The sequence below is a fragment of the Semicossyphus pulcher genome, unplaced genomic scaffold (genome assembly GCF_022749685.1).
Source record: "Semicossyphus pulcher isolate SPU_LCO1_2020_fin unplaced genomic scaffold, fSemPul1.0.p SCAF_4, whole genome shotgun sequence".
Taxonomy (NCBI): Eukaryota; Metazoa; Chordata; class Actinopteri; order Labriformes; family Labridae; genus Semicossyphus; species Semicossyphus pulcher.
The window spans coordinates 28,822,498-28,850,467 of NW_027211715.1; the positions used below are offsets into that span (position 1 = coordinate 28,822,498).

General features: G+C 45.2%; 1 protein-coding gene across 1 annotated transcript in view; it reads right to left on the reverse strand.

Moving 5' to 3' along the window:
* The window catches only part of syde2 (synapse defective 1, Rho GTPase, homolog 2 (C. elegans)), a 56,532-nt gene extending 29,031 nt beyond the window's left edge, over positions 1 to 27,501 (reverse strand). Inside the window, exons 1-4 of the mRNA XM_069680068.1 lie at positions 25,318 to 27,501; positions 13,848 to 14,140; positions 13,167 to 13,575; positions 227 to 1,359 (exon numbers count right to left, since the gene is read on the reverse strand). Coding sequence (XP_069536169.1) covers positions 227 to 1,359; positions 13,167 to 13,575; positions 13,848 to 14,140; positions 25,318 to 27,328 — 3,846 coding nt within the window. The 5' untranslated portion in view covers positions 27,329 to 27,501. The remainder of the gene's footprint in view (positions 1 to 226; positions 1,360 to 13,166; positions 13,576 to 13,847; positions 14,141 to 25,317) is intronic.
* Between the last annotated feature and the right edge of the window lie 469 nt (positions 27,502 to 27,970).

Sequence of the window (27,970 nt, forward strand, 5' to 3'; positions counted from 1 at the left end):
AATAAAAAAATTCAAGTCAATTATAAAGCAAAAATTCCATGTTTGCAACTTCTCAAATGTGTTTTATATAATTGTAAAATGATTTCCTTTTGGCCTCAAAAAAATATAATTGTGACGGATGTTTGTGGACAACTTTTTTTTGCCATATAGTAGAAATAAAACAGACAGATTGGTCCATAAGGGAATAACAACTTGCAGCACCAGCCCAACCCAAACACAGACTCACCTGGCAGCCTCTCTTCTCGATCTCATTGATGCACTTGCTTATAAGCAGCGGCACCATCTGTCCCGTGTTCTCCCGCTCCACCACCCGCCACGCCTCCACACCAAACACCTGCGGCTCCCTGTCTCTGTCCAGGCCGCCATCCAGCGAGTTCTGCCACTGCTCCATCAGGCTCAGCTTGACATAGATCAGCCCTCGCGGCTCCAGCTTCACGGCCAGCTGGTGGCTACGCGTCACCCGGAAGAGGGCCGGCAGAACCACCGTGCCGTGGCAGCACACGCGGTTGCGCCTCGGCGTCGGCTCCCAGCTGAACACCACCAGCTTCAGGTGCTGGGCGTTCTCCAGCTCGATGTTGAAGGTGTGGTCCATATCTAGAAAGGTGGTTCGGCACGTGAGGAGGGCGGTCCGTGCTTTATTAACTGAGTCCACTTGGATAGCGCAGTAGACGTCTCGAGAGTCAATTCGTGGAGGTTTGAGGTCCTCCGCACCGTAAAAGTGCAGGCTCATCAGTCCAGAGATGTACTGGCTGCACTTGGGCTGCTCTGTGAAGCTGTAATGGCGGAAAGCATCAATGTCCAGCTCTGTGCCGTTGAGTTTGGAGCTTCCAACTCCTCCTTCCACCTCCTTTCCCTTCCCTCCCTTCCCCTCCGCAGAGCTGTGCTTCCCAGATTTGGCCACCAGCTCCGGCGAGTCCCCATCACTGAGGTAGCCACCTTTACTGGCCGACTTTGAGCTGCCGTTATTCTTCTTCTTGCTGAAGCTGTGCTGCGTGGACACGCTGCTGTCCAAGTGGTAGCGTGAGATCACGTTTCGGCTGGCCTGCCCGCCCCCTGATGCAGCTAACCTTGGAGGGCCTGACGAATGGGGGGCAGCCTCCGAACCACTCCCGTTGTTTCTTGGAGAATGGGCTCTGGGCTCTAACTGGCTGCTTCCGTTGTTGCTGCTGCTGCTCGGAGTCCCCTTGACGCTGAGTTTCCGGCTTAGCTCTGGAAGCTTTTTCATCTTCATGGAGATCTTCCTCACGGTGCGCGGGGACTTGATCTTGTCTGGGAAGGACCAGTTGATGGAGCTGCTCTTCTTGGCTGGGTTCGGGCTGGAGGGAGGGGAGCTGACGGCATTGGGCAGGTCAGGAACATCTACACAGGAAAAAACAGGGCGAGAGAAAAGATGGGATTAAAAAGAGGAGTCTGACGCAATTTTGTTTTTTCTTCGGGACACATTGTTTTAAACATTTTTTACTCCTAAAAGCTAATTTTGGTTTACTCTCAGCAACAAATGGGTACCACCAGTCACAAGCTCTTTAAGACACTATAATCGCTGGTTGCACTACATAAACCACCTCACTCCCATGATTACAAGTATCTCTTTAGAAGTCCAGTTAAAGCAAACAGGAAAGAGAAGACTGAAACCAAAGGCAAAGTGTGCATGAGCCATAATTTACAGTCTCTTGGAAACACCTTCATGGCACATCATCAAGTGATTAGGTTTACATGCAACCCAGTAATCCAGCGCCAGAGATACATTCAGCGGGCACTGCAGGCTCTAACTCTATATAAGTAAACCCAGACAGTAATCTGGATAATTCACTGTTTAAGACAAACCGTTTGCTGACGTGGCGCCAATATGAAAAATTCAATTGTTCAGAAAGAGTTTCCAAGAGGCCTCTTCGCTGTAAGTGGGCGTCATTCAATCAAAAGAAGGGAAGTAGAGGTGGAATGTCTTCAGCTGTAGCTCCAGGAAAAACATTGGTCTATAAGCAAAGAACTGTTAGTCTAAAGACGCCAACTGCTTCAGGGCTGAGCTAGAGTTACTCCACCATCATTCAAGTTGAAGGATATCCATTTAGATTGGACCATGTAGGCAGTCTGGAAGAACTAGACGTCTACAACATGAAATTTCCGGGTCTAGAGTTCTACGCAGGACTGAGCGCCATTGTTTAGACTACATGGCGTTTTTTTAACAGGTCAAGATGATAATAAATATGTTTTCAAATGAATCAAATGACTAACATGATGTCAGTCGGAGTGATGGGCTAGCAGCAGTTCCCCTCTCAGCAGAGCTTTCAGCTTTCAGCTCATTGTTCTGCAACTTCACTGCTCTGTCCACTTTCACCAACGTCAGCATCTTCTATGGCAGAGCTGGCAGCTCTTTTCTAACACAGAAGATCTATAAAAGCATTGTTTGCTACGTGGCCAGGACCCACAGGAGACAAAGTAAGGGCACTCAGCAGCTAAAGATTTCTCCACCAGCTCCTTATTCATTATATTTAGTAAGGAGCTGGTGGAGACCCAAACAGAGCTAAAATATTAGACTAAAATTCATCAGGTATACAGACTTAACCTCCCGAGACCCTGCGCCCTCATACGGGGACATTACATTTTGGCTTCACAGCAACATAATATTTAATTCTTCGAAACTTAGACCCGTTGGTCTCATTCATGGACACTTTGTCCACCAACCTGTGGTCACAAAAGCAAATTACACTGATCAGTGTACATTCAAGATGGCCGTGATCCCAACCAAATTGTGTTACAGTCGGTCTCTACAGAAAACTCAACCAGGTACAAAACCTCTTCAGATTTTACGATTGAAACGTGTTTATTTAATGCGTATTAACAGTTGTAGCTTGATATGGCAGACATATTTGACTAATTTTATCAATCGCAACAAGCTACAACACCGTTACGACAAGGTAGTCACATGAGGACATTGGGACTTTTTCAATGTAACACAAAGACAATTCTTATGTTTTATACTAATTAGGTCCTATTAATCCCCAAAAGGAAGGAGAAATTAAAAATGCATATCAAACAAAAGCTCGGGTCTTAGGAGGATAAGCCAACTCCAAATGTCCTAACAAGCTTACAAGTTTGCCATATTAACTTAAAGGTTTATTGGTGTTCACATTTTGTGCCTACAGGTCAGTTGATGCACCTTTAAGAGCCTATCAACAATTGCTGTGACTGTTCAATACCACTGTTCAGATACAAATATAGTGCTTTGTTTTGTTTACTTTAAACACATCAGCATGTTTGAACTGTAACTGCCGTAATGACAACAATAAATAAACCTTGTGCATTGTTACTGAACTGTGCATAGAGCTCAAATAATCTCTGATGTAGGTGCTACCCAAGAGTCTTTCCAGCACAGGAGGAGCAAGAGGAAGAGTCGGCACAGAGCCAAACACGTTTTGTGTGATTTAAGTGGAATTTGTCCACTTACATGAATCCTGCTTTTTGCCCAAAGGGGAAATTTGAGCCTGTCTGAAACACAAAACAAGTATTTTCTACATTCAGCGCTTTTTTTAATAAGATTTCCCCTGCTGCTAACCTGCCCGTCTCACACTTCAGAGGGAATACCATTCTGCATGGATCAATGAGAAATTCAGACAGCCTTCTGAGGAGAGCGGTGAGATGTGATCTACATAACAAACACTAAGTCGAGGGGTTGATGAGCTTTTTAGTCTGAAAGTGAAATTTCATTGACAGAGGCTTCTGTTGTTTTATAAAGCTAATTACTTTCTCTGAATGAACCTCTGAAACAAAAGAATGATTCTGTAAGAGAGAGAAAAACAGAGAGAGAGAGAGATACAGAGTAGGGAGAAGAGAGAGACCCTGACCCTGCCAACATCACCAGCTCTATTTTCAGAGGGGACCTGCTGTGCTATTCTGGGGCGAGGGCCCGCGAGTGAAAAGAGGGAGGCAGAGGAGGCGCAACAGGATGGAGAGAAGGGTAAGATGGGGGGCAGGAGCAGGGCAGGGTGTAGCCGGCAGATGGGGGACAAAGGCGCCCCTTGTCCAGGCACTCAGAGGTCTGGATGGCCGACTGGAAGGCTGGCAGGCCGGCTGGTGAATGTACAAACGAACACGGCTGTTCTCTCACATTCCTCACCAAACCATGTTTAGCCTCTTTTCCCCGCTGGCTGAGTAGCCTTCCCTGTCACGGCTTCCTGCCAATAATAGACACAGAGGCGCTCTAAGAGGCGCTGTGAGAGGGAGAACATGGGCGGAGGGCACTGGAGGTGTGAGCTCCCCAAACAACATCTGGGGAGGGGTCGAGTGCAGAGAGGCCTGGTCGGGTCTGAAACAAGGTTTTCAAGAGCGCAACTCGTTGAACATGAAAACATTTACGACTTTATATATCGTCTATATTATTGAAATAAGTGACTAAGATTGAAATGTAGATGTAACTAGAATTCAAATAGCTACAGTTAAAATCTGTCTCTAGGTTTAAAGTGAGATTTTCATGTAAATAAATGTCTGTTAGTCACTATCTATCGCTGAATGACGTAACACAATGGTAACTGAGCCGATGGCCCGCTGATGAAAGCCTTTGCATTTGCAGTATTACAGACTGGGTGTCTGTGGCGACTTTAGTGGAAAAAATCACAAGCGCGTCCAGTTAGTGACGCGTTTTCCATCAGCCAGCAGTGGTTGGTCTGCCAGAGAGGGTAGGCGGAGCTAAGCGGCTGCTTTTCCGGTCTCTGCAAGTGTTGCGAGTAAACAGTAATCTACGATGGCTGAACAAACAAAGAAAAGATGGATGACTACAGATACAACTTCAACAATAAGTGACAATCCAAAGAAAAAGAAACAAACTCGACGCTCACATGAAGGCAAACAGTCTGAAAAGGAAAGCGACCGTCATCCAGGAAAATCAAGAGTTACAACCGGAGCCAACCGTGGACGTCACACATGCAGCAATGTCTGGATATCTGGGAAGTGTGCTCCCGCAATTACTGATTATCACCAAGAGAACAAACCTTGGAACGATCTTCGAGATTACCACTTTAACTATTGTCGATGCCACATCGATCTTTTCCAAAGTAAATGGTACAGACGCATTCTTGTTGGAATAATTCAGGTTTATCACCTTCTTGTTTTATATATAAAAACCAGAACAATGTTTTAAATATAATATGATTTTCCAACCTCATCTCATACTCTCAAATCTCATGTTGAAAAGGGAGCTCTATTGATCCATATATTTGTTAATCAACAAGAACTGGGGCAACGTCCACCAGTCCTGGAAGGGAGATCTGCCAAAGTTAATGACTGTTGCTTCACACACACACACACACACACACACACACACACACACACACACACACACACACACACACACACACACACACACGCATGCAGCTGTGTCCTCTGTAGTCTTTGGCCTTGTGGCAGCAGCCAGCAGAGAAACGTGACACCTCACTAGCTGAGGTTCAGGGGCGATGGTTTGACACCCAACCCTCCAGGGCCATGTTCCCGGGTCAAAGGGCAAAAGGTCTGCATTTCTCCGGTGACACCTGAGCCGGGTAACTGTGTCCACCCCAACACTTGAACACACATGCACTCACCATATTACTGTGACACAAAGAGAGAGTGCATGTCAAAATGCATGCATAAAGACAAACACACACACATACCCTCCCTGACCCCGCGGCCCTCCTCAGGCACCCGGCCACTGACACCTCTTAACAAAGCCCAGGAATTTATGACGAGGGCTTTTCAAGACGCCGGCACCAGACAGGTGCAGGAGGAGGAGGAGGGACGAGCTGATCGTTATCAAACATGTCCGATATTTGTTTCTCAGATCCTCTTTCTAGCGTGAGCCAAAATGTCATTCCAGTGAATAGTCTGATAATGTGAAATGTGCTCCAATGACACAACAATAGGCGCCGGGGCTGCAACAATGTGTGTGTATGTGTGTGAGAAAGAAAGAGGCAGACACTGAGCGCTCTATGATAAGCCTTGGAGCGAGACAATAATCTGCTGTCCCTGATTGCCCCTGTAAAACCACTTGCATTCACCTCACTGTCTGTGTGTCTGTACAAGCACGCCTGCCAAATGTGTGTGTAAAATGTAAAAACAGAAAGGACCTGAGTGTGCTGACAAACAAGAGGAGTGTAAATAAAACCGCTCAATGGCATACTTGTCCTGTAGTTTCTTCCCTCAGTGACCGGGGCCAAACTCTGCGCTGCTTCCTCTCCTTTTTGGCTCCAAATCATTCAGAGCTGGAAGGCCTTTCAGGGGCCGCAGGAGCCCCGGCCGTTTCATTACAATGGTTACAAAACCCCTGCTAATATATCCAAGCATGCAGGGCCTTCTCACTAGCACAACATGGCCCCCTGCCAAAGCAGCCCTCATGTGGCCCAGCTCGCCTACCACTGCAGGAATTCCTGCTCTGCTGTAACTCAAGAGACAGAGTGGACGCTAAATCTAGACAGCCTGCAGCCACACCGGCCCTGCTGCACGGCCACCGTCCAAACAGCGAGGCACAAACAGCTACTGTATGTGATATAGTGGTAATGAATTACTTATTTTGATCTGAGAACTAACTGAAGGCTTATCAGGATTCATGGAAACTTAGCAAGCCTGAAAAATAACTTACTTCACAAAGCAAAGCCCGTCTACAGTATTAAATCAGTGAGGCGATCATCTATTAACACAGCATGAGATAAAACCAAAATCAGTCTGGTTCAACTCATTAAGAGACATTGTACATATGCAAATTAGTTTTTACAAGCTGGGAAACCAGAGATAGGCGCTGACACTACCCACAATGCAACTCAACTACTGACAGCTTAAAGGGCCAGTTTGCAGAATTTCAACCTCAGTCCTATCATGCTATTATGGGGAGCTAATGCCATGATGGTAGAAAAATGTTGCTCTGTGCCTTTGGAGGACGCTATCCGCTTCTCCAATGGGCCCTGGAAAACCTCCACCAGACTACGTAAAACGCTTCCTCAATCTAGGACGCCCGCCTTCGATGTCATGTCTCGTTCAGAATCGTCAGGTTTGAAATGTAGACTGCAGACCTGAAGATTTTTTAGACGATCCACCGGTATATTATCATCGTATTTCAGGTTCTGTACCGCTCTGAGCCATTGCCTGCAGCGATCAATGTCCTTGACTCCAGCGTCTCTCGCTGGGCCGTTCCTTTCAGAGGGAGGGGCGCAATGCATGCTGGGTGTTGTAGGAATGTAGAATGGACGAAACCTTTATTTCCTGCACTGTCCACATTCAGCAAGACAAGAAGGAAATTTGGTCTTTTGCATTTGCAAATGTGTGACCATGCCTTTATACAACTTTCCTTTTCCATGGTTAAACCTGCATTAGCTGGTTCAAACTCCTTTAAGTGGGGGTATTATGCTGTTTTTAAGACATATACATGGATGTTCAGACTAAACGTGGGTGAAGTTTCAGATCTGTAGGTAAAAGTATGTTGGAGTAATCCCCAGGCTTCTCCGCTCAGTCTGCAGGCTGCTGTGAACACCAGGTTTCAGACTGTTTGTGACGTCACAAAGTGCAGCCTCAGGAGACTTCGCAGAGCTGGCCAATCCGAAGAAAGCGGATAGACAGAGCGGACTGAGTCGTTTCAGGCAGAGGCTGTATGAGGGCCTGCACAGAGCACCAGTGTGAGAAAAATGAGGTGTTTGTTTAACTGTAAATGATGCTAAGCTACTCCACAGGTGTGAAAGGGTGAAATATGAAGATTAAAATTAGCATAATACTACACCTTTAAATGCGATTTTCTGCTATTCATCAAAGTCACTTATCAGTTTAGACTGTTTGTTGAACAAAACCGGCACCATGGAGACATAACCGTAGACGAGGAGATTGTTTTTGTTTGTTTTTTACAGCTGAATTGAAAAAACAAAGTTTGTTGCAGCTCTAATTTTAGTGCTTGGAAAACCTCTCGCCAAAGGCCTGCTCAGGATCAGATTCTCTTCCAACTGAACTCCAGATACTGTTGTGACCACCCATGCATGCATGACCAATTTAGGACGGATTATGCATTAGTGTACACAGATAAAAGTCTTCACTCATCAAAACAGAGGCCAGAACACTTTTCTACAGCTGCTCTGGTGATGAAATGGAGAACAGACCAGAGAGAAGGAGCCATGAGAAGCTATGTGACCTGAACTTCACATCTCGCGCTAAACTAAGGAATCTGCTCTGCTTTTTGAAGTGCTGCTCTCACAATGTTGCTCCTCCGAGTTGTTGACTTCCTCCAGACCCAACCGTGCAATCCTCAGCCGAGATTAGATTCCAGGTTTCAACTCAGCGGCTTGAACTCTCATGTAACTTTAGCAGCCGGAGCCAGTGCTCAAACGCAGCAGCCAGCGTGACCAAAACAACCCCCAGAAATAGCCCTGATCCCATTCTGAGCAGCAGCCAAGTCAGATTCCCCAAACAGGCGCTAAAAGGAACAAGAGATTGGGAACGCACCATGCTCACCACCCCCAAAGTCCATCAATCATTATTCTCCATACAAACAGAGCATTCAGATGGACAAAAAGTCAGTCAATAGGCAGCATACGAGGAGTCTGGAGTGTATCCGGTGAGCGAAAAGGAACCAGCCAGCCGGACAGAGGAGAGCTATAGTCCCCGAGAGTCATCTACATCTGCACTGCTTCATTAATTCAGCAGACGCTCTTATTCAGGCTCAATCAACAGCAGGCCTGTCAAATGTTTGGCCCTTCAGATAAAGTGGAGTCTGTTTGGGCTCATAATTGTGAAGAATCTGATAAAGAAGGGACAGAAATAGTGTCGGGTGCAACAGGGTGGCTGCTGTCCTTTCTTGTGGCTTAACACTTTGTCAAAGTTCATGTGGAATAGCAGGATTTCCTCTGGGTTGAAAAATGGGGAGAAATAATCACAAGACTCAATATGGTCTTGTTTTTTCAGTGAATACTTTAGTCGAATGAGGAGAGTAGTGAGGTATGTGGGTGGAGACAGAAGCAGTCGATCTTAAGACCACTTTGAAGATAACAGATCAGCAATATTGCAGATTTATTTTAAACTATTTTTACACTTTGGGACGAGTTAATGGTTTTTAGACCTTAATGGATATGATTGCTATCTATGTTGTTTGTCCTGGCTCAGTACACTGAAGGAATCCTGATCTAGAAACAAGCTAAGCTAACATTAAAGTTGTAATCTTTAGACTGTTTGTCTTCATCTGAGCGTTGAGTTTGTTTCTTTTTCTTTGGATTTTCACTTATTGTTGAAGTTGTATCTGTAGTCATCGATCTTTTCTTTGTTTGTTCAGCCATAGTAGATTACTGTTTACTCGCAACACTTGCAGAGACCAGAAAAGCAGCCGCTTAGCTCCGCCTACCCTCTCTGGCAGACCAACCACTGCTGGCTGAAGGAAAACGTGTCACTAACTGGGCGCCGCTTGAGATTTTTCCACAGAAGTCGCCACAGACACCCAGTCTGTGATACTGCAAATGCAAAGGCTTTCATCAGTGGACCATAGGCTCAATCACCAGTGTGTTACTTCATTCGGTGACAGATAGGGACTTAACAGACATTTATTTAAATTAAAATCTGCGAGATTACTACTTTAATACCTCCTTCAGGTTTTCCTGTTTGTAGAGACACTGATTTTTAACAATACACTACTTTCTTCTGTGTTTTTACTGGTTTTAATCGTCTTTACCTTTACCTAACTTTGACGTTTAACTCTGCCAGCACTGCACTGTTGTTGTTGTTGTTGTTTGCTATGGTCTAACATAGCTTTAATCTAACATTAGTTCTTCTTTTCTGCTCTAAAACTATAGTTACTTCTAGCAGCCATATCATATATTATTGCTTTGACCAGTATACTTGTAGATACCTGATACCACATTTCAGGCTTTATGGGATGCATTTCCAAGACTGCTCATGGTTGTATGCAGCCATGAAGGTCCAGTTATTCTGACTTCAGAGAAAACTACAATAAGGTTTCACAGAAATGCTGTTTTAGTAGTTATCCATGTCCTACAACAGACCCAGTTTGACCCTGGAGAGGACAGCGGGGACACTGAATGCAGGGTGGAGTGAGAGCACACAGCAGGCTGCCCACCATCCTCCAACCCTCCCACTCAGTGTGAGAGGAGGACGAGTGCAGTGTCATTCTGCAGCCAGTGCAGGCTGAGGTAACACCAAACACAGTAAGAAAGACTGCAAAGCAATTCATTAAATTCCAGCTATTCTTTTTTACTTAATACCCAGGTGCCCGCTGCACCCACAACACACAGTAATGAGCGTTTCCTCTTTGATGACACGTAGCCGAGCTTGTTGCCGTCTCTTTGTTGCAGTGAAGTGTGGGATGGCGTCGCCAAACCCGCAGGAATCAGTTGCAAAGTCAACATGCAGCAGGGAGGGGGGGCAGTTCCGGAGCGGGGAGGGTAAAAAAAAGAGAGGAAAAAAAAAAAACACCTCTGCTCCCGCTTCTCACTTTCACAGCGCCCAGTCAGACCCACCCACTCGATCACAGAGCTGCTACACAGCGCTGCCATTAAGCAGAATCTTATTACAGGATGTAAATGAGGTCTTTGAAAGCTGATGGAAAAATGAATCGCTTCTGAAAAGGTGAGCGAGAGAGCGCAGGGAAAATTAAAAGAGGCTTTTTTGTTCACAAGAGCTGAACAAGCAACTCCAGCCTCCAATTATGTCCTCTCATCTGCTTACTCAGCATGGAGGGCCCTCATGACACCGGCAAATTTCACCTCCGCTGCAAAATAGGTCTATCCGAAGGTGCAGGCAGGAATAGACTAAATTTAATTAGCTTTGTGTGCTATGATTAGCGCCTTCCCTGGGCTGACTCAATGAGACTCATTCGGGACTGGTTTAATCCTAATCCCACTGGGAAAGTCTCTCAGGACGGAGAGAGTGTTGCTGAGAGAGAGACAGAGGCTCGAGGCTAGCCAATGAGCATCAAGGAGTTTTTATGAGCTGCCAATCAAACCTGCGTCTTCGTCACGGATAGATTTGTTTTAGCAGAAAAAGAAACTTTCCGCTTAGCGAGACAGTTTCTTGTCTTTTTTTAAGTATATTCTTCCCTTCTCTCGCAATGCGTCTCAATGCCTTGTGGTTTCAACTTTTAAACTGCAGTATAGTAGCATGAGAAACATTTTCAAGCCTTCATTCCTGCAGTTAAAACCACGTCTGTGAACACTAAAGCTTCAGTATTAGATTTCACTCCGCGTACACAAACAGCTCGTCCTCGCTTTGTGCTCCTACGACTTAAAAAATGGCTGTTGCGTGCCACAGAAAAGTGTTGTCAAAAGTTGTAATTATAGGCTCAGCTCGAGATGTGCCAATTGGTTGAAACTACCATGTTGCCACATCAGAGAGAACAAAAAGTCGGATGTTAGAAAAAAGCAGAGCGAGCTTATTAAGAGACAGGGAGCCGTGTGCTGGCTGTCATCATTATGCCGTCGCTGTAGACTAAACTTGTCAACAATTTCCAAGCACAAAGGTCAATAAAAACGTGCTTTATAGGGTACTAGACAGAGTACTTAACGTGATGCTGTTGGAAATGTGTCGCAGGGCCTGGATGCACACAAGAGGTGCAGTTTTAATGAGCCAGGTTTTTAAGACAAGAGGACATTTATTTAACTGAAACACTTCCAAGAAGCAGCAGAAGTTCACAGCCTTCTGTGTGAGCCGCAGTCACAATTAAATGGATTTTCTTCCCCCGGAGGAATGCTGGTTCTGAATTCCTCCTCGCTAATGTCTGCCTGAGTTTAACTAATGAGGGACACTGATATGGAGCGATACGAGTGGACAGTCGCAGCTCCTGTCTGCTCCTATCAAACAAAACAGAACAAGAAAACACTGTGCTAGAGTGGCTACACTTTTAATAGATTTTAAAACTCTTTAATTTTGCAACTTTATCATCTTAAACAAGTTACTTTCATCCTTGTTTTATGTAGGAAAAGACATGCTACCCACAGTAATGCAAGAGGTATGTGTAAGCACTTTGGGATTTCAAGGACTGTATTATCTGATCTGGTTGACCTGTAAAACTGGCATCAAAATAGTTATTAAAGAGCATTTCCAGTCGTGTTTTAAGACACATAAAATGCTCTGCTTGAATAATAAATTGTGTCTGATGTGTTTTTTATGCCAAAGACGTTTAATTACCTTGTAAAAATCCTCCCAAAGCATCTCCCCCCTCTCCCTCATTAAAGATTCCTGAATCTGCACAGGCCCCGCCTCCTCCATCGTGAAAACAAAACACGTCTCTGCCATCGTTTAGTGGCAACTTGTTGAAACTTAGCTAGCTTGAAATGTAGTAATCAATTAGTAGTAGTAACATTAACGTTAGGATGACGGTTACAGCTGGCTCACGCATCGCTGAAGTGGTTGCCATAGGTTACACATAATGATATGCATAGCATCACCCTGTCCTTTAACGGGATTGGCTCCTTAGGTTTGTGACGACCTCAAACCAATCTGAAAACGTGTTGTTCAGCCTGTCCTTGGTACACTGCAGTTTAAAAGCAGACAGGCCCAGCCATGGAGATGACTCATGCTCATGTTGTCCCTGATATGTCTTGTAGCACATGAGGAACACCACATGGAGATGTTTACAAGGTTAAACACTGGATTTTGATTGGAGGGGGTTTTTAAAGCATTTCAGTTTGACCTATTTTTTTTTTAATTGCTTCTTTGTTCGGGGTTTTCTGGTCTCTGTTTTTGTAGTATTCTACCTGGAACGTTTTAATATAGATTTACAGGTTCTTTACATTTTGTTCTGTTGTTTTGTTGTGTCAAATGTGCAGTTTTATATTCCCGATTGACATTTTACAAGTGCAATTATCGTATAAATGTTGGTTAAATTAAAAATCCAATAAACAAAGAACAAAAAAAACACTCTTGAGGGTAGAGCTTCAGTCAGCCAGGAATTACTTGCAGCTAAATGAGCCTCTTGATCCTTTTAATTGGGAACAATTTCAACAACAGCTGTAATTAGCGCTCAAAGCGTTAACGACCACAAAAACCTGCTGAGAGTGACGGGCTGAGAGACAAACGACAGACACTAAAAGGCCCCGAGCATCGGCCCCAAAGACGCGAGGGAGAGGGTGAAAGAAGGAGTGGAGGAAAAAAAGCAGAAAGGGGAGAGAATCGAGAACGCGAGGAGGTGTGTGGGTGTCTTTTTTTTTATGCCTTACCTGTGGCTCTGCTGGAGGAAGGCCCCCCCTCCTCCTGAGGTTTGCACGCGAGCATCTGTCTGTGCAGATGTGGTGCCTCTGTGGAATGTACAGCATTCCCCTGACTCCCGTCTCCCGATCCTCCTCCACCACCGCCGAGACTTTCCCCGAGCAGGTCCAGCCCCGTGACGCCACCGCCGCCCCCCAGGTTCCTGCCGACATGAGCCGCATCCGCTCCCCTGCTGGGCCTCCTCTGGGGCTCCGCTCGAGGGGGAACCAGCAGCTGAACGGAGGGTCGGTGAGACGTCTCCGGTTCGTCATCCTCGGGGATCGGGTTGTACCAGATCTCTCCTTCATCGTCAGCGTCGTTCTCCTCGGCTGGGTCTACGCTCCGAGGGTGAGGGGACACTTTGGCCTGAGCGACGCTTATCTGAATCAAGAGAGAGCCAAAGTTTTCTGGTTAACTTTGAGGAAAACCAGAACACTTACTGAAACATAAACGTCCTTTATACACAGTTAGACACTTTGGGAACACTCTTATTCACTTTCATGCACAGTCTTGCTAAATGTAGAACTACAGCCAGCCCTCAGGTTAGCTTAGTTAGCTTAACAGCTAGCCTAGCTTCTCCAGAGGGGAAGTGAATAAGTGTATTCCCAAAACCTCTAACTGTTCCTCTTGTTAACAGAGGCATCCAGGCCAACCTGAGGCAGCTGCAGGCGGACCGGTCGTGTATGGGTTCCCCCTGAGGGTCTCAGGTGGTCTGGAGAGGGACTGGGAGGAGGTGGCGGCTGATGGGAGCCCTCCTCCTCAGCTCCCAGCATTCCCTGCTGCTCGTCCTTGGCGTAGTGATTCTTCCCGAGGGAGCTCTGCTGCAGCCAGTTGCGCTTCTTGGACACCGTGATGGTGGTGAGCGGCTGCCGCCATGACGGAGACTCGCTTCCCCTGCCCACCTCCCGGCCGTTAGCGCAGGGGGTCTGGAGAGTCTCAATGAAAGCTGAGCGAGCGATGGAAGGAGAAAGAGTGAGAGTTACAACTTCGTGCCAGGAGACACTTAAAAAACCGTTAGGTTGGAATAAAAAAGCCACTAATTATCACTTTGATCATCATTTAAGCAATTATTGACTGAAGTTATCTCAGACTATTCATGTCCTGCCAAGTTGAGGAAAACATCTGTATCAATAAAGCACAGGTGTGAAAACACTGAATGAAAGTTTTACTGCGCTTTCCGCCCATCCCTTCTTTTTCTTCTTCTCTGCCCTTTAATGTGACATAAAGAATCGATACATCTCTTTGTCTTTGTCTCATTCTGTCGTCATTTGATTCATAACTTTTGGATGGACTTTTGTGATTCTGTTTTTATGACCGGAGTCAAACTTTCAATCACAACACCGCAATCCCCCGGAGCACCTCCCCTCTTTCCTCCTCAGTGACGCCTCGGGAATATGTGGGCTGCGAATTTGAAAGAGATCACAGGGAGACGGAGGGATTGAGCGCACATATCTTCCATCGCAGCAAAAAGAGCGAGAAAACCGCTGGCGTCGCAGCTGTGAAAATAGTGTGGAGAGGGGAGGGTGTGCGTAAGGGGGTGACAATAAGTGCAGCCAGGGGCAAAATATGAATGTGAAGAAGTAGCTTTAAAGCGGTTTTGGATTTTGTTTTCCGAGAAATCAAAAAAAGCATTGATGAGCAGACGGAGAAAAACAACCTCTGAGTGCGAGTGTGTGTGTGTGAGGCGCTGAGGGCAGGGTCTTGCTCTAACACGTACAGCAGGCTCGTGTAAAAGACTGTTTTGATCCTCAGCAGCTCCCGGACGAGCCCCTCCACATGCTATAATGACAACTTCTCCTTTCCTTGAGGAAATGCGTTTCCATGCACGCCAGGCTGCATCCAGAAAATTACAGACCGGGGAATATTTTCACTTTACGAAATCAAACGTTCAGTGTGTGACTATTAAAAAAGTGTGAATGAGTCGCAACAGCGTTTTTTCTTCTTGTGTTATAAATCCAGAGCAGTCCAAGAAGTATATTAAAAAATCCCCAGGTTTCAAATTGCATAACTTCTACTCAGCCGATTGAGACGGAATTGAGAGGTATTTTCTTTGCTTGGTTGCTTTCATCGACAAAGCCCTGAAAGCGCCACAGAGAAAGCAGAGGGCTCCACTGGGATTTACTTTTCCCTGGAAGTCCACCAGCCTCTCCGAACAGTTTTCTCTGATGTCCTCGGATCTACAAGGCAACTTCATAATGCAACTGTTGACTCAATAATTGCCGCCAGCTGGGAAAATACCATGCAACCAACTTTGTTCCTCTCGCCACAACAAAACATGTCTCAAACTTTATTTCTTCACTCGCTGCCTGACTTTTCCCCCACTTGGGAAATATGACAAGAATGATTTAAAGTGGGATGAAATTGCTTCTGTCAGGGATGCCATTCCTCTGCGCTCCAGCTGATTATATAAGACGCTGCGGAGGATATAAAACAGCTTCGGTGGTAAGAACAGAGGCCACATTTAACACCCTTCTAATGTCCAAAAAGACAAACAGCAACCTCATCTTTTTCATTCTTCCTTTCTGCTGCGTTTAATTTAAAAACGTGTGTGTGTGTGTCCTGAGCCAGCCGTGTGTTTGCATTACCCTGGATTAGCCTTATGCTCAGTAGCTTCAGCATGTGATAACTGTTCACTGAAGTTGAAACATACAGCATGTTCCTGGCTCGATATCAAGTCCCTTGATTTAATGTGTCAGCCCACACTGGCACGCTGTAATAATCTACTATGTTTCTGGCTGATCGTGCCTGGAAGTCATTTTAACCCTTTAAACTGTCAGATTTTTCTCAGATTGGAATCAGAGTGATTGGATATTTTTTTGTAAACTAGCCTCAAGCTAGCACCCGGCTGGGAAAGGTTACAATTGGCATCGTAGGCAATGAGCGGTGTCAGTACCCCATCTGTCCCGGCTGCCCGATCTGTTCTGCGCATGCGCATACTTATTCCTGCCCGATTTGTACCTCACATGTGAACGTTTGACGGCAGCAAGTCTTTTTTTAAATAACTTTAACATAATATTAGACAAATACACTACACTGCAATACAAACAACAGTACGTGGCCATTACTAGCCAACATAAAAGCACAGAAAAGCAAAACAGCTTGTTTTATTAACATAGATTGTTAAATGAACTCTCTATCATACATACTGATTAGCTAATTTGGTAAAACTAGCTAATTTGACAGCCAACCCAATGACACAACTCTCTAATCTAATGTTACACGCCAATTTCGACCGCCAGCACACAAACACAACTCTCTCGAGTCGAGCGATGAATGCGTGGAACAGATGACAGCGAGGTGACACTGGTGAGACAGCAAGGTGAGAGAGCTTCTTCTGATCCGAGGGGAAGACAGGTTTACGGCGCGTGGCGTCAGACGGTCAGATGGTGACGCAGCAGAAAAGAGACAGAAAGGAGTATACTTCACTGGCAATGGGAAAAGAGACAATCTGCATTTATTAGTGGGTAATTATGTTTTATAGCTTGATCAGTGGCCCAACAAGTCAAAATATGACACTGTAGGGACGCCTGTAGCGTAATTTCTGGACACTGCCTTTAGCTTATTATGTTGATGTGGCATCAGGTGATGCAGAATAAAGAGCGCAAAAGTCCACTTAAGGTGGCGATCGGGGCAATGGATGAGTCAAACACACGCAGGACTTCAATCCATGTGACCACTGTTTAATTCCCAATAGACAATGATGACTTTTTTTAAGAAGCTGACATCAGCCTAACAACGCTGATGTCAGGGTTTGTGAGTCAGGAGCTTTTTCTTTTGAAAGTCACCCGTACAAAGGTCCCAAGCAAAAACAAAAACTGAACCCCCCAACAGGGTGTGTGGGGAGTGAGCAAATATTGTTAGGTCTATATCGCGGTCGTTATTTGAGATTGCTACACAGTGTTACATAACTTTATGTCTCATACGTACATATATTGGCTACGTCATACTCTGTAAGTTACATAACGAGCATACATACTATTATATATACTATACTATATTAGTTCTTATTAAAACCCAAAGCATTTTTTTCCTGCTGTACCTAACAAAGTAGATTTAGTTCTTTAAACTAACCTTAATCACGTTTAATGACTGTGACACGTCCAGGCGTTTTATTTTGAAAATCTTACCGGTTTGCTTATTTTTTTATCGCATACTTCTGGGGTTTTGGTTTTTATTCAGAGAGGCAGGACAGTGGATAGTGGTGGAAACAGGGGAAGAGAGAGTGGGGACGTCACACGGCAAGGGGCAGAGGGTGGCATTCGAGGACTGTAGCCTCTTTATACGGGACTGGTGATTTAACCGCAGAGCTAAACCAGCGTCCCATACTTGAAGTTTATTTTGAAAGTCTAACCAGGTGTTGCATATTTATAATAGGAAACTTGATGTTGTGCCAAACTGACGCTGCAGTGGTACCTAGATTGACATATTCTGAAGCTAAGGGAAGAGGAAAGCTGCCGTATTTCACATGTTAGGAGTGAGGACATGTTGCAACCACAGGCTCTTTAATCTATAAACCTTAGTGATTAAGTGAAGCTCTCTTTTCATCGGATGAACTGCATCCAATGAGGGTTAACGGACATTAAAAGGAGAATCTAAAGTCACCCACCACAGACAAAAAGCCTACGAATTAACATTTAAGAGGTAAAGTATGTTAAATCAAATATCGGCACCTCACATGGATGGGGAGGTAAGATTTTAAAAACTGAACACAGATCCAAAACCTGCAGACGCCGCTGCCAGCGCTCAGGTAACGCGAGACGACAGAGAGGTGAGATGGTTGTGTGCGTGGAGCTGTTGCCGGCGTGCCACATCTTCTTTGAGGGGTCTTTCATAACTGGAAGAGGAAGCGTGTTCTGACATGAGCCACATTCCAGACCACAGCTCCAGATTTACAGCCTCGCTTCGTCTCCTTCCACTGTCACACCGGAGGAGCAGCACGTACAGCTACAGCAAGACTTTGACTTTAATAGTCAGATTTTAGCCACTTTTTCCACCGGTGTCAAATATCCAACTGTTCAAACACTATCCAGCTCTTCCTAACGCCTCACCATAGCTATTTTTGTGAAAATCTACTTATGATTGAGGTGGATGAAAAACAGATGCGTCTGCTTTTCTTTAATATAATCTGAGAGCTACAATATAAAGCTAACAAAGGGAACTGTTTTAACAACATAAGCCATGTGTCAAAGTATTAACTGAACCTGAAGACAGTTAAAGGCAAAGAAAGGAAGGATGCTAAAGCTTTAGGCAAAAGAGAAACATTTAGGACATATAAATTATTTTTGTACTATTTACAAAAATGAACAATAAGAATGCTTGTGGATGGGGAACAAATGGGGTCTATCAACATTAGGAGTGGAACAAAATACTGATACAGCAAAATATATCATCTTCCTGACTCAATTATCAGTAGGCTGTCGCCAAATATCTTTATTTTAATACGCTGCGCTAAACAGATTTCCCCGTGATTCTGACTCACAGCGTCACTACTTCAGGACTCGGCACGTAGCTCGTGGCGCTTACAACATGAATGAGGGTAACATGAAGAGAGATTAATTGGCTGAAGAGGAGGTTGGCAGCAGGATAAAAAGAAGAAGAAGACAGCGGGATAATGTCGGACAGCGGTGAGAAGTTCAGAGATGACACTTTCAAATCCTGTTTTTACAGTTGTTCTATCGTTACAGGCTGAAAACACGTCAATGTTCAATCTGTTTGTGTTGAATTCTGGGAAACTGGCGCCAAATTGCAGTGAATAAATATATTAATCCTGCGCTTGACCTTTTTAGGGTCATTTTGTATTCTGCAGTTATCAGGTGTATCACTATGTGACTGTCTTGCAATATATCGCAGAATCGCTGTATCATGATTTTATGGTTATCGTGGGCCACGTATGGTATTGTTAATTACCCTGCGATTCCCACCCCTAAACAATTTAATGAATTTAAAGGTTCACTTTCAAACTAAAATATAAAACATTATTTTATTTGTCTTATGAGATTGTATTTGTTACTCTGATATTTATGGTATCTCATGGAGATGTATCTGGACATGCTAAAGATTCTCTTCTCTCTCCTGGTGGGGGCTGATTTTTGCTTCGGGGATGTTATCAGCTTCTGGTAAACAGAACATGTTGGTGTTTTTGATACAGAAATTGGGCTTTAAGAAATTGTAATCTGCAATTTTTACAATATTCTGACATTTTAGGGTTAAACAACTAATCCGTATGCAAATAGCTGATAATGAAAATGATCAAGAGTTGCAACCCAATGTGTTTGATTAAGAAAAGGCAGCTGTTCTGATGGTAAAACCAGCAGAATATCCATAAGGGAAGAACTTCTAAAAGATTAATTTAATCATGAAAATGTGATTTATACCAACAAAAAATCAATTCCAGGAATTAAAAGTAAGAAAACAGCTGCTTTTCTCTTTGGTATATTTCTAATGTTAGAGACAGTTGAACGTCAAAAGTACCTTCCAACGTCGTATGAACAGAAGAAAGCTAAATATCATTCTGACTGTTTAAATGTCCATAATGGAGCTGACACAGTGGGTCTCTCTGCGCCGCGACGGTACAACGATGAAGTGTTCGGGGCACGTAAAAGTCACACCCCTGACCTGAAGGTAACAGATGGCCGGAGCACATAATACAAGGGTGCACGTCCGTGTGAGAGAATAAAGAGAAAAGGAGAGAGGGAGAGGTGACGGGGAGGAGCGGTATGGGTTCGTCTGAGCGGCAGAAAGGAATGCAAACTTATAAAAAAAATCGTGTTTCCTGGATGAGCTGGTGTGAACCTGCGCCCACGTTAGCCTGACAGTACACCCAATCACATTCACGTCTTAATCTTCTGAATGACTGAATCTCTTTCTCCTCTAAGACAAAACACTTGATCCACTTTCCCATACGCTTTCTTTTATTTCCTCAATCTCTCTTTGCTCCTCTTTTGATAAGTGCAAAACACACACCAGCTAGTTTGCTCCTCCACACCGACAACACTTTTGTTGTGTATACAGAGTTCCAGGGCTCCCCGCCTTCACAGGGAATCTTTAGCTGTGTGCCATACATTCCTGTTGACATCCATTCATATGCTAATGAGGATCCTCAGTGTAGATTTTTCTTTTTACGCCAGGGCAGAGTTGAGATCGTCCAGGGTTGCATCACATGTCAACACTTGCATCCCGCTGAGGCGTCCTGGCAGCGCGGCCTGCTAATGCTAATGCAACTTCCTCCTCAGTTTGTTGGCTTCAAACCCAAATTCTTTTCAATGTTGCAGCTCTTTCAGGGAATCTTCTGTCTTGTCTCAATGTGTCTGTTCAAAAAACAGGAGGACAATGCAAGCTAAAAAAAAAGGAACACGTACTCGCAGTTCGACCCAATTAGGTCCAAAACGCCCTTTAAAGTAGGACAAGTCATTGGAAGGCCCTTCAACGACTCTGCACAGCAGCTCCTGATAAAATACTGCCACCTTATAAACACAATCCAGTTAATTCTACTGATAATCAATCATTTTAAATTGCCAAACAAGTTGCAGACACCAACATGTGACTCATATATCTCATAAACCCTCCTGGTATGAACCTTCATGCCTCAGGTTTCTCCTCCATCACCTGATCCGTCTTCAGAGCTACAATCCTCCATAAATCTGTCCAAGTACAGACACACCAGACAAGACAAAATATTGGAGCTCCACCATCAGCCGTGTGTGTTTATGTGAAAAAAAAAACAACAACTCGGCAGCTCAGTAACACGATTTTTGGCACAAACCAAACGCCACATCGTTCTGACATGACTTGACAGCAGTCGAGGAGGGTTATCTTACACCTGCACTCTTGTGTCAGTCTGAATCTACTCAGAAAGCAGGAATTAATGCGTTTAAAATGTTAAGCAATTCTGCATTATGTTACTAAGTATTAGCTTCATATTTGATGTGTTATTCTTTAAGGAATAGTTTAAGATTTTGGAAAATACGTCTGTTTGCTTGCCAAGATCTAGATTAGAAGATCAACCTGTCTGTTATGTCTTTATAGCAAGTTAGCTTAGCTTAGCACAAAGACTGAAAACAAGGGGAAAACTGTAAGCATGGGTCCATTGCAAGGTAACTAAATTTGCCTAGTCGTACCTATAAAGCTCATTGATAAGCACGATATATCTCATGTGGTGAAATTGTACAAATAAAGAAGCATAAAATGACACACAGCTGAGCAAAGACTCCAAGAAGTCACTGCCTCTGGCGAGAAAAAATCTGGCACAAAACTCAAAACACAACTAAACTTTCTCTGCCAAACTTTGTTTTTTGCCGGAAGACACACAGTCAACTTCTCTCCCTGTTTTCAGTCTTTATGCTAAGCTAAGCTAAGCTAATCGGCGACTGAGTAGCTTCACATTCAACAGGGGCACATCAAAGTGGTCATCATCGTCTTCTAAAACATTTGGGTAAATTTGTTTATTTTCTGTCTTGGAAACTTTTTTAATGTGAATAAATGTCTGTTAAGTCTCTATCGCCGAATGAGGTAACACAACAGTGACTGAGCCTTTGGCCCGCTGATGAAAGCCTTTGCATTTGCAGTATTACAGACTGGGTGTCTGTGGTGACTTTCGAGGAAAAAACCACAAGCTGCGCCCAGTTAGTGATGCGTTTTCCATCAGCCAGCACTGGTTGGTCTGCCAGAGAGGGTAGGCGGAGCTAAGCGGCTGCAAGTGTTGTGAGTAAACAGTAATCTACTATGGCTGAACAGACACAGAAAAGATGGATGACTACAGATACAACTTCAACAAGAAGTGAAAATCCAAAGAAAAAGAAACAAATTCGACGCTCAGATGAAGCAAACAGTCTGAAAAGGAAAGCGACCGTTAGCGAGGAAAATCAAGAGTTACAACCGGAGCCAACCGTGGACGTCACACATGCAGCACTGTCTGGATATCTGGGAAGTGTGCTCCCGCAAGTACCGTTTATCGCCATAGGTGCCGCCAAAGAGAACGAAACTGAGATCTTCGAGATTACAACTTTAATAGCAGTTTTCATAGCGACAGTAAAAGCAATAATCGGCTGATGCTGCTCCATTCCAAAGTTGTCTTTTATTGACATGCAAAAGAGTTTGAACCATAAAAAGCAACATGAGAGTAAATCGTTTCTGCCTCTCAGCTGTGTCAGTTGTGGCAACATCAGCTTTGATTGACACACCACCTGAGCTCAGGTCTCGCCAAAACATGATGCCTGGTTACTGCCTGCCTTCCGGCAAGCCAAGCTTCTTTAACTGCACAACACAACAAAACCATAAATCCTACAAACATGCATGTCCACACCGGAGATGTGAATATGCGTGCTCATGTGCACAATACCCCCCCACCCACACATATAAGGAGTGACACTCAGCTCGAGGTGATAATGGACTTGATCTAATTTAGACAGTAATTAAATGACAAGTCAGAGCAGGAATTAAATTAGCTGGAGTCTAATTAAGCCAACATATTTTCCTGAGAATCCATAGTGAGGTTTAATCTCCGACCAACACTCAGGGGAGGAACAGGAAGGACTATTTTTAGAAAGTCAGAAACGTACAAATATTTGCATGAATTAAGAGCGGGAGAGCATAAACTCAATGAAGAGTTTCAAGCCAAGACAAGCAATTCACTGCCGCTTTTGAGAGCTTTGGCATTTCTTTTTTTTAAATGGCTCTTTGTGAGGCGCTGAGAGGCCCACAGGGGCAAGATAAGCCCAGGGCTGACCTTAATAAATACTTAATCGCCCTTCATTTTGTTCATTCATGGCGAGGAATTAAGTGACACAACGCAAACAAGTTAAACAACAGGAATGGCATCCTAAATATTCAATCCCGAGTCTCTTTAAAATGCAAGTTACCATGGAGCTGTCCAGAGCAAACGACTGGGGAGGAAGGCAACATGACAGCCCAACCCCCCTTATACACACACTCAAAACACACACACACACACAACCACAGAGAGTAGCTGCAGTAGCTTCTCTCCTGCTTTGGATTCCTCTGGCCACAGCTGTGGAAAAGTTCAGTGGGGACAGAGAGGGGAAAGCTGAGCAGAATGGGGAAAAAATGAAGAATTAGGGAGGTAAAGAGGTTTTGGAAACTAATATAAAGAAGAGTCCTGTCTCTATTTTGACCAGAGGAAAGAGTTTGGGATGTAAAAGTTGGAGGTACGTGGAGCCAACAGCGGCTGGAAGTCAAACACAGAGGGCCTTCCGCTCTGCAGATCACACTCTATTTGTAGCAGCACAGCACACTGACGGTCAACAACAGCCTGCACACATGGCGGCTCATCTATTTACTCTGGAAAACACTGTCAGGACATCACACGCGCTCGCGCGCTGGCACTCACTGGCACACACATAAACCGGAACACATACAGAGCTATATACAGAGCGGTAGAATTGAAAGCCTGTGCAACAAATGTCAATACAAAGTTTTTCCACATTGACAGAATCCGGTTATTGAACCGGATAACTGCAGCCAATTCAGGTCAGCGTGAACAAAAAGTGCAACTCAAACAGTGGTCAATAGTAACTGAAGTGATATGAAATGTAAAGAACTGTAGGTTATACGCCTTTCCCACCAAAATTAGCACATTGACGCAGGTTTTACAGACCTGGGAAGACCCGCTTATAGATGCCGATTGTCTCTCCTCTCCCATTGCCAGTGGAGTATACTCCTGTTGATCTCTTTTCTGCTGCGTCACGGCCTGATGTAACAAACGCGCCAGACACAGTGAAGATGTTACGGTGGTTACATCTTTATTGTATCTATTACTCATTCAGTCTGTGTATCAAACTCGGCGCCGACACATTTGGAACGATGTTCGAGCGCTGCTTAGATGGAGACGGGCAGAATTTGTAGCTGAGACGACAAGGAGTCGCAGAAGTTACCGAAGGAGCATAGCACTGCACCAGACAGGAGATTAGCGTGTCAACCCGGGTTTTGCAGAGTCATTTGACCCGGGTCTGAATGCCAATTGTAGCCTTTCCCACAAAGCAAAAAAGCCGGGTGTTTGCAGGTTATTTGACCAGAGGGAACGTGGCTATACTGTCAGTGCAATGCATTAAAAGTGTGTAAATAAGTGGGTCACTGGATCTTGTGGTGAGATAATATTCTCAACTACAGTTTCCGAGCTCATAACTACCAATAAAACCAAATTATTTTTTCAGAAATTGATCAATCTGCGATCATTTTCATGATGAATCATTTTTTCTTTAGTTTCAAATGTCAAAAAATGTGAAAATGTTCTTCTTTTGTCCAAACCACTCAAACCCCCAAACTCTATATTAACCATCACAAAGAAAAACAGCTCATCCTTACATTTAAGAAGCTGGAACGAGCAAATGTTTGACATAATTGCTTGACAAAGAACTGCAACAATGAATTAACTTCTGAAATACCTGGCATTCATTTTGTTTCAATCAACTGATCAATTAATAAGCTAATCAATGCAGGTCTAGTCCGGAATGAAGAAGTTATAAGGCGAGAAGTACTGCGACCACCAAAGGTACTAAAGGACATGACGTACTGGGCAAAGGCATCTGCTGAGGAAGATCAGGTGGTGTGATTAAAAGCGATGTTGCAGAGAAAGTCCCTGCATTTAAAAGACTTCCATTTAAAACTGTCAACAGTTTCATGATACAGATGTTTTCCTGTTTTGCACCTTAATAAATACAAATCATCAAAACACAATCAGAACATCACTGAACATTTGGTACATGATCAAAAGACATTCACACACACACAAACCCCACCACCACCACCACCATGAAAACCACCACCGCAGCAATCAGAGAGAGTGAGTTAGTTGTTACTGATCTACACTGTGAGTGATCGACCTACAGCCTGATGTGCGATTAATTCAGTGTTAAATGCACCTAAATTAGTGTGAAGGACAGAACCCGCCACCGGTTAGACAATCTTAAAAGGAAAGCAAAGAGGTCTGAGGTGTCTCGTCCCTTTGCTTTGCATCCAGAAGAAGAAGAGGAGTGCAGGGTGGACCTCCACCAGACTGAGTGTACTATGAGTGGAGGATGACAATAATCAGACGGGAGGAAGGAGGGTGAGAGGTCTTTGATTTAGAGGATCCACGGGGGTTGAGGCCACTCCGTGTAGCCTTCCTACCTGGCTGCTGCTGCTGCTGCTGCTGCTGTTGCTGTGCTGACTTGATCGCAGGTGACTTTGCCTTGACAGATTTAACCCCCCGCTCCTGGCTTTGGCTTCCTCCACGCGGCGAAGACGAGCCCTCGATGCGCTGCTTCATCTCCGAAGACAACAACCGGCCCTTGTGCATCCACTCTTGCATCTTGTTGACGGTGACCCCGGGCCCCTTGTTGGCAGAGTTGGCTCCCTGTATTTGGACTTCCTGCTTGTTGTCGTGACCCTGATTGCTGTCTGAAGAACCTGTGAGGCTGTTGACCGAGCCACCGCTCTCGTTGAGCGGCCCGCCGGGGTATTCATCGCCGCCAGGATCTTGTAGCAGCTCGTCACTGCTGATGGCGCTGTAAAGCCCCTGAGGTTCCGACAGCTCACCCACTCCTGCAACTTCTCTATCAGCCTCTTTTCCCTGCGTGGCCCCTCTCTCATTACAAATTTCTGGGGCCTGAACACAGAGCAAGGGTCCACCTGGATACCTGATAGCTCCGTCGCTAGCAGAGCGCGCTAATGTAGGTCTTTTCTTAGTCAAGGACAGGTTTAACATACTCTTACTATTCAGCCTGCCGTCGAGCCCTGACTCAATGTTTCCGCTGAGGCAAAGCAGGAGGGAGTCAGTGTCAGACACCTGCTGAGGGCTGTGGTCTCCCCCTGAGGACCAGGAGTCACTGTCCATGTTTTTGGCAGACAACCTGGAGCATAGACTATCCCTGGAGTGGCTGCTGCAGGAGGAGGAAGCCTGCTGCTCAGTTAAAGGACCGCTAATCTGCTGGACATCCATGTTGATATCATTCATCGCATTGATAAGAAGGTAATAAGCTTCTTTAAGCTGGTTTCTGAGCCTGTCTGTTTCCTGGGCGCTGTTACTGTCATCGAGCTGTCCTTTGTCCTGCCCAGGCTGTGGCAGCTCTGCAACATCTGCTCTATCACTTTTCGCTCTGATAGTTTCATAAAAAGGCAGAATCTCATTATCATAGTAATCATCATCCTCGCTGTCTAAAGTGTACCTAAGGGAGGCCTCTGTGGCGCAGAGTGATGCCATGTTGATGTCGCAGATTTCTAACTCTGTGGGGAAGAAAGTCGGGCTCTGCACACTACCTGCAGTCCCTCTAACATCCCCTGCATACTCAGGCCCATAACTCTCAACATCTCTGATTAACATGTTTTCTTCCGCGTTCCTTAACGCACCGTTTGGGTGAATAAGCGCGCAAACCGGCGACTCCAAAGTTTGTTTGTTGTCAAAAGTCCAGTTGGCGTTGCGTTCATCAACAGCCACTAAAGTCCCAGCCATGTGCCGGGAGAGTCCTCCGTCTCCTGGCTCTGACCCTGCGGTGGTAACCCGGCCCTGTGCTGGCTTACTCACCCCGGTTTGCGTTTTTACTCGTGCTCGGTGCGAAACGTGATTTGAATGGTCCCCAAACCCGATTGAATCCCCGACGCTGCACTGCCGCGGCACCGAGATGAAGTGTTTCCTCTGGACATGCGGTCCTCCAAGAGGGACCCCCGCCGATAACGTGATTTTGCCACCGGATCTGTGCCCCTGGTGGTGGCTCCTATGTCCCTCCCTAAATGTATGTCCCACAAACTGCACGTCTCTTTGAAGTGAGACCCCCAGGAGCTCCTCATTAACCCGAACCCTGCCCCCGCTGCTGCGCTCCTGGGGACGTGCGCCGGCAAACTCCAACTCAGTCCGGCTCTCCCGGACTATCACAACCCCCCCTGTCTGCACCATCGCCCCGTCAACACAATTCTCGTACGTACTCATTCTCTCTGCCGTGCAATCCAGCCCTGTGAGCAACACTACCGGGCGAGCCTCGTCGGAGTCTCGCTGCGTTTGCAAAACTTTTTCTTTACCTTCTCGGCCCCCATTCGCCGCAGACACCGCAGCAGCAGAGCCGTATCCACCGCCGACCGTCGCTCCTTTCTTGGATTTCTTCCCCCGGAGTTTCGCTAGTAAAGTCCTCCGCAGAGGATCAGCCATTCCTTTCCTTTGCCCCCTGTTAAGTTCCCCCCCGGTTTCTTTCAGCACGCTGGCTCCAGAAGTGAAGGGCCGAGTGGGTTCTCCTCGCTCGCCGCGGTCAAAGCTCGCCGGGCGGACGGGCTCCTCTCCATTCTCCGCTGTCACCTCCGCTCTGTCGCCTCACTCACTCCTGGATCACTCTGCGTAACTGCACCAGCTCTCTCTCCCTCCCTCTCTGCTTCATACACACAAACAAGCACACACACACACACACTTTGCCTCCCTCCCTCTCTCTTTCTTCCTCTCTAGCGCCTCACCTCACCTTCTCCTCGTGTTTGCAGCTCAGATACTTGAAATATTTTCATGGCTCAAAGTTCAGGGACCATGTGCATAAATTATTCAGAGTAAATTACATGAAAGCTTCTTTAACACTACCAAAATAACAACTAAACTAGGCCGCTGTTATGACCAATAACCCCATAATAAATGTAGTAAGCTTTAATGCCTTCATTAATGCTTTATAAATCATTAACTAAACTTGTTTTTGTGTCCTAAAAGTTGTTGATAATATAATTTTGAGACACATTCCCTGCAGGTGAAAGTCAAGGGTCAAATGACCGAAACAGCCTTTTGCAAACTCTGACACATTCAAAGTGCTGTTTA